This window comes from Thamnophis sirtalis, unplaced genomic scaffold, assembly GCF_051295495.1.
Source record: "Thamnophis sirtalis isolate CommonGarterSnake01/CBP01778 unplaced genomic scaffold, rThaSir2_p1.2 scaffold_3, whole genome shotgun sequence".
NCBI lineage: Eukaryota > Metazoa > Chordata > Lepidosauria > Squamata > Natricidae > Thamnophis > Thamnophis sirtalis.
In genome coordinates, this window is record NW_028261383.1 from 113,772,749 (window position 1) to 113,779,410 (window position 6,662).

The 6,662-nt window shown below is 37.7% G+C and overlaps 1 protein-coding gene across 1 annotated transcript; it reads right to left on the minus strand.

The window, feature by feature from the left end:
• Window positions 1-2,132: 2,132 nt before the first annotated feature.
• On the minus strand, window positions 2,133-5,300 carry RETN (resistin). The gene is made up of 4 exons (XM_087707835.1): window positions 5,222-5,300; window positions 3,108-3,250; window positions 2,602-2,679; window positions 2,133-2,331 (listed from the first exon to the last, which is right to left on the minus strand). The coding sequence occupies exons 2-4, from the start codon at window positions 3,229-3,231 to the stop codon at window positions 2,198-2,200; spliced, it is 336 nt and encodes a 111-aa protein (XP_087563961.1). The 5' UTR covers window positions 3,232-3,250; window positions 5,222-5,300; the 3' UTR covers window positions 2,133-2,197.
• Between the last annotated feature and the right edge of the window lie 1,362 nt (window positions 5,301-6,662).

Genomic DNA, 6,662 nt, shown 5'->3' on the forward strand with positions numbered 1-6,662 from the left:
GAGAAAAATAAGGTCACAATCATAGACATCGCAATACCAGGTGATAGCAGGGTCGCCGAGAAGGAACATGAAAAAATCGCAAGATACCAGGACTTAAAAATCGAAATTCAATGACTATGGCACAAACCAGCAGTGATAATTCCAGTGGTAATTGGCACACTGGGTGCTATTCCAAAAGCACTGGAATTACATTTAAAACAGTTAAAAATTGACAAAATCACCATCAGTCAAATGCAAAAAGCCGCACTGCTTGGATCTGCACGCATATTACGAAAATACGTTACGACGTTCTAGGCCCCTGGGTGGGGTCCGACTAGTAACCAATGCCAAATCCGGCGAAACAACTGGCCGCTGTGATACAATTGTATTGTGTAATAGTAATAATAATAATAATAATAATAATAATAATAATAATAATAATAATAAATGAGAATGTGAAGATCTTGTGGGACTTTCGAATACAAATGGATCATCCTTTGGAGCACAACATGCCAGATATCATAGTTGTAGAGGGCCGAAGTGTACAGTTTATTGATATCGCTGTTCCTGGAGATGCCAGAGTCGAAGAAAAAGAACTAGAAAAAATAATGAAATATCGCGACCTGGCCATTAAAACTACATGGCTATGAATGAAGCATGTAACAGTGATTCCCATTGTCATCGGGGCACTTGGCATCATGTCCAAGAATTTTGCAAGATACATCCACAAATTGCAGCTTCCTGCAATAACACCAGCAGAACTGCAAAAAACTGCACTACTCGGAACATCTTATATTTCTCCCCACTCCTAGAAGCAATAAGCAGACCAAAACCACGCAAAAATGACTCATTTGGGGGGCAATGAGCCTTTTTGGGGCAAAACTGGTCCATTTTCGCCCATTTCTTGGCCTCTTTTCACACCCACACCCACTCCTAGAAACAATAAGCAGACCAAATTCAGGCAAAAATGGCTCATTTTTGCCGCCCAAATGAGCCTTTTTTGGGAAAAACTTTGCTGTTCTTGCCCATGTTTGGCCTTCTTTCACTTCTTTCAAGAAAATGGGCAAAGTATAGGCAAACGGTATTTGGGGGAAAGACGCCATCTTGATTTGAGTTACATGTAAGCAAATATGAACATGAAACCAATTCTCAAGATGAAGTTTGACATGTGAATTGTGACACAGTTTTCCATTTTTTAAATCAAGTCTCTGGGATAATTCCCTCTTTCATCCACAATTAGAATATGGGGAAAACATCTTAGGAACCAAAACTGATTTTAGTTATTCTATACTAGCTGATACCCCAATGTTGCCTGGGTATTTATTTATCCCAATCCTGTATTAGATAGGAAAAGTAATGAATTATAAGTGGCAACGTAAGTGCAGAATGGGCTGTCCGCCCTCCTTCCATTAATGTTGCCGGAATTCCTGAAGAGGCAATAGCAAGAGCAATTTCTCCCTGAGCCCTGATTTTGGCAACAATTAAATTAGTTAAAAATGTTTTCCCTATGCCCCCAGAAGCATCAAGAAAAATGATACCACTGTGTTGAAAATGTCCAGACCAAATATAATTTCTAATGTTGGATTTTCCCCCTTACTAGAGGGAGCCCCCTTGTGGAGTATTGTGAAGCTGTTACCATGGCACTCCACTGCGCTGTATAATAGAAGTCATTTTATGGCAGTACAATAGAAGCCATTTAAAGACACAGAAGGCTGTATCTTAACAGAACACACACACCAAGGGTTGTTAGGAGGGGCTTACCCTCACAACATTTTTTTCCAGAGAGTAAATCATTTGTGTACCAAGTTTAGTTGAAGTCTCTCAAGGCATTCCAGAGTTATGCTGGAACACACATACACGTGCACACACACACGTGCACACACACACACGGAGTGAGGGAGGGGTATATATATATATATATATATATATATACACATACATATATATATATATATATATATTGTGCTGATAAATAAATAAAGGGAGACATATATATACATACATATACATATACATACATACATACATACATACATACATACATACATATATGCCAGAGAAACACAGACACAGATACATACATAAAATTCAACAGTTAACCATTTATCAGATTCAGCTGCACACTGGTGGAAATTCAAGTAGAGAACAATTCATAGAATTATTGATTCATACTTTTATTGAGCACAGAAACTGGAGTCAACCTGCCATCAAAGCAGCATCAGGCAAAAGAGATTTTGCAGCACCGGGCTGAAGTCCAATCAATACGGGCACATTGGCAGTGACAAACTGAGTTTTGACGAATATCCCAAGATCCACAAGCCATTCCACAGGAACATGAAGTGGGTATAAAACCTAGAACAGAAAAAGGAAAAGAAAAAAAAAGATAAAAAATATGAAGATTATACAGATGTGTGTTACTTCAGTTGAGTATTTGGAACAATTGTGATATAAATGCCAAGCTAAGTAGATTCCTTCAGCAGTCTAGCTTAGTTTGCATTTTGTATCCATGCATACACAAGGCAGGCAGATATCAGCAGAAGGGGTTTGATAGGGTTCCCCCCCCCCCCACTTTATCCTCTTCTGTTAGCTCCTGATCTTCTCCCACAAATTATTAGTTCTCACCTGATGGACAACTGGCAAAAGCACCTTGACCAGACACATCTTGGCAAACAATCTGGACCTTTGACAGAAGTGAAGGCACTGGAGAATGAAACCAGTAATAATTATTAACAAATGCATCTTTATTCAAATAGGATTCTTTTTTCTGTTTTTCAATGATTTGTTTTGCTGTCTTTTGCTTTGCTCTCCTACTTTTGCTTTCATTCTCAAGAAAGCAGAGATATAGTCTACATATTAGAGGCATGCAAGTGTGATGAGGAGTATAGAAATTTGATAAACAAAAGTAGAAACCAGGAAACTGAGAATTTCAATCCTGCCTTAATATGGAAATCAGCTAGGTAACTTTGGTTCAGTCACTCTCTCAGCCAACTCAAGCCACAAGGGTGTTGTTGTTATGGGAAAATAGTAAGAGGAAGAAGAGGTATTTGGTATGTTTACACATTGCCTTATTTAAAAAAATAATAAAGGAGGGATATAAATAAATAAAAATAAAATAAAACACTAAATACCTGTGGAATCAATTATTTTCTTAATCTTCAATTCAATCACAGTATCGATTTCACATGTCTGAGTATTCACATATTTTTCAGAAAGCAGCACAGTAAACAATAGGAATATGAAGAGTTTCTTCATCTTAGGGATGCAGAATTTCCTGCCAAGAAAAAAATGCAACCATTCCCTCTGAAGTGGTACTTTCAGAGCCCCCTTATCCCTATATCTTTCTTTATTCCCAGGCCTACTTACTTTACCCAACATTCTGAGAGAAAGACATCTGTGCATGTCTACATATATTAGAAATTATTATGTATGTTTGTATATATAAATGGATGGAATAAAAAAAAATCAGTGCTACAACCCACATTCACATTTGGTAACATGAAATATCCACTCTTGCATAGACTTCCTCATATGTGCCTTTCTTACACATTTCTGTCAGAAGTCAGGCTGGGCAACTGGTTATTTTCCCGGGGACTGGAACTCACTTTGCTTGTCAACTGGGGAACACCAGGATATCCAACTGTTGTCATCTCCAGAAAGCAGAGCTGGGCTTTAGGGATTTAGGGATTCCACTTTTGGGACATTATAAGGGGTGTATGGGAGTAGGAAAACTCTGGAAGGCAAACTCTTTGCCTTTGTCCAATTAAACTAATAACCAGGGGTGGGCTGCTACGAGTTTGCCTGAGTTCGAGAGAACCCATAGGTAACGTTATGGATAGTTTGGAGAACCTCCAAATCCCACCCCTGGCTGGGCCCACCCACTTCACCCATCTCTCTCTCTCACCTTGCCTCTCCCCTCCCAGCAGTCTCCACGCAGACTGTTTTGGATGCGATGAAAGCGCAAGGCCTACGCGGAGGCTCAGGAAAGGGGAAAAAACAGGCCTCCTGGAAGTTCCAGAGGGCCTCCGGAGCCCGGGGGAGGGAGTTTTTTCCTCCCAGAGGCTTGAGGAAAGCCTCTGGAACCTGGGAAAAGCAAAAACGCCCCCCACCCATGGTGCAGGAGGCCGACTAGGCCATGACCACCATGACCACGCCCACCCAACCACTGGGCAGAGAACCCATTGCTGAAATTTTTGAAGCCCATTCCTGCCCATAACCTTCTTTATCACCTCTACCATAGTCTGTAATTAAGAAAAATGTTAATTAAATGCAATATATAGCAAAAAAGTACTTAAAATGATTATAGATTCATGAATGAATTTAATTAATTCAATTTAATTGATGAGAAAAAGATCTCGGAGACAAGGATCACTTAAATAAATCAATTATCAATTGGAGGAGGAAAAATAATTTACTTATTTATTTACTTATTTATCCAAGCTACTTGAACGATCATATCAACTTCTTGCGGGTTCATCTCTCATTTTTTGACTTAATAAGATGCAGGTGATTGCGACTAGGAAGAATGTTGACTATTACACTGTATTGCTTCCAGGATCTGATAAAGGCTGTAAAAATTCTTGCATATTGACTTCTCTGAACTTTTAGTTCACCAAATTGTAGCTATGCTGGCTTCTTTTAAAGATATCGTGGTTGAAATTTTAAAGTTTTTAGCTGTCTTTTTAAAATTATTATTACATTTTAATATTCTATTGCTATTAACCAGCCAGAAAACACTGCTCTTAGGTAGGCTATCAATATGGTAATATAACAAAATGTTTAATCACTAGATTCCTACAAAAAAAAATTAAATGATTTCTCTAATCATGATCAATATGAATCTATAGCAAAGTCCAAATAAAACATGATAGATATTTCAGTTCTTACATCAACAGTTCTGTGAGTTTTTATCTGGCAATTACAGCATTCCATCCATTTATTTAACAATCAAATTAATCTTCCATAAAAGAAGTGAGATCAACAAACAAGTAATTTGTAATTTGGCAATGCAATCAGAAGCCCCTTGGTGTTCTATGGGATGGATTTTCAGATAGACATATGGGACTAATAGATACTCTATGGCAGGGTTGTGGCTCACCGTCTGGATGCATCATGTGCTGGCCCTACCCCCACCCAGTTTAATGAAGGGGGGGTTCCAATATATCACATGACACCCCTATTCTATGGTCTTAGAGTAGCCTCCTGTTATCATCTCCCTCCCTTGCCAAAAGAAGTAAAAACTTACCTTTAACAGACAGGATTTTCCCCACAAAGTATTCTGTGCCCTGTACAAATTATCCATCTTTAAATACCATAGAGTTGCCCATTCTTTTTATCCTGATTGGTCTAAATGTTTCAAGAATGGTTTCACTCCTCCCCTTTCCTTTCTGACATAGCATTCTTGTCTGCAGCAGGAACATTATTTTTAAGTAATCCCAGGCACTTGGGCAATGTCCTAGTTTGCTCAATATTGAGCCATGGAGCAGGAAATAGCAAAAGTCAAAGAATTTACCTAAGACAAATCTGATGCAAAGCTTTTCTTCAAGAATATGTTACCTCCAGTGACTAATCTCATCAGGTTAGCCTTGGCAAGATTAGGATATTTCATCTAAAATGAACAATTTTACGCATTTTAAAATGAAAACTCTATTTGTTTGGTAAGACTTGAAAATAATGATATAGGTTTGAAGTTATAACAACACTGATTATATAGGTAGCCCTTGCACTTACAACTGCCATAGCATCCCTCTGGCCACATGTTCAGCATTTAGGAGCATATTTCGCAAATAAATTCTTCAGTATGAGGAAAAACAACAGATCAATCAATTGTACAGATGGTATGTTCTTTCAGAAACCATAAACCCAATCCCGGATGCTCAATTCCATTATTGCAACAGGGGCTGCTAGGATTGCATATAAATAAACAAGAGGGATTGATAGGATAGAATAGAACATGTTTCAAAATATGAAACATGCAATGAGAAATGCCCTTCCAAGAGAAGTCTACGTAAGATTTACCAAGTAAGCAACCAAACTACAAATTCTACAGAAAATGGGAGATAGAAAATTAGAATATAAAGTCAAGGAGATCGTAGTTCTGAAACAAACAATAATTGATTTGCAATTTACAAGAAATTGAGATTGAAACAAGCACTTGGGCAGACCATAATCCAATTGCAATGGCACAGAAGGCTTTTGACAATGTGAATTGGCAATTTATGTTTCTACAATTGGAACAGATGAACTTTGGTAATAAATTTATCCAAACCATGCAAATGGTATATCATAAACAAACAGCATAGATAATGGTAAATGGAGAATTGACAGATTCTATTGAAATAAAGAGAGGTACGAGACAAGGTTGCCCATTATCACCGTTACTCTTTGTCTTAACATTAGAAGTTTTAAATAGAAAGTTTAGAGAAGAAGAAGAAATAAAAGGAATGAAAATAAAAAAGAAGAATACTAGCTACAAGCGTTTGCAGATGATTTGGTTTTTATTCTTGAAGATCCATTAGAAACAGCACCCAAATTGTTAGAAAGAATAGAGGAATACGGAAAAGTAGCAGGTTTGAAAATAAACAAAGACAAAACAAAGATTTTGACAAAGACAAAAGGAAGAGTTGTCAGAGGTTTTGCAGGTTCAAATCACAAGCAAGGTTAAATATTTGGGGATATATTTATCA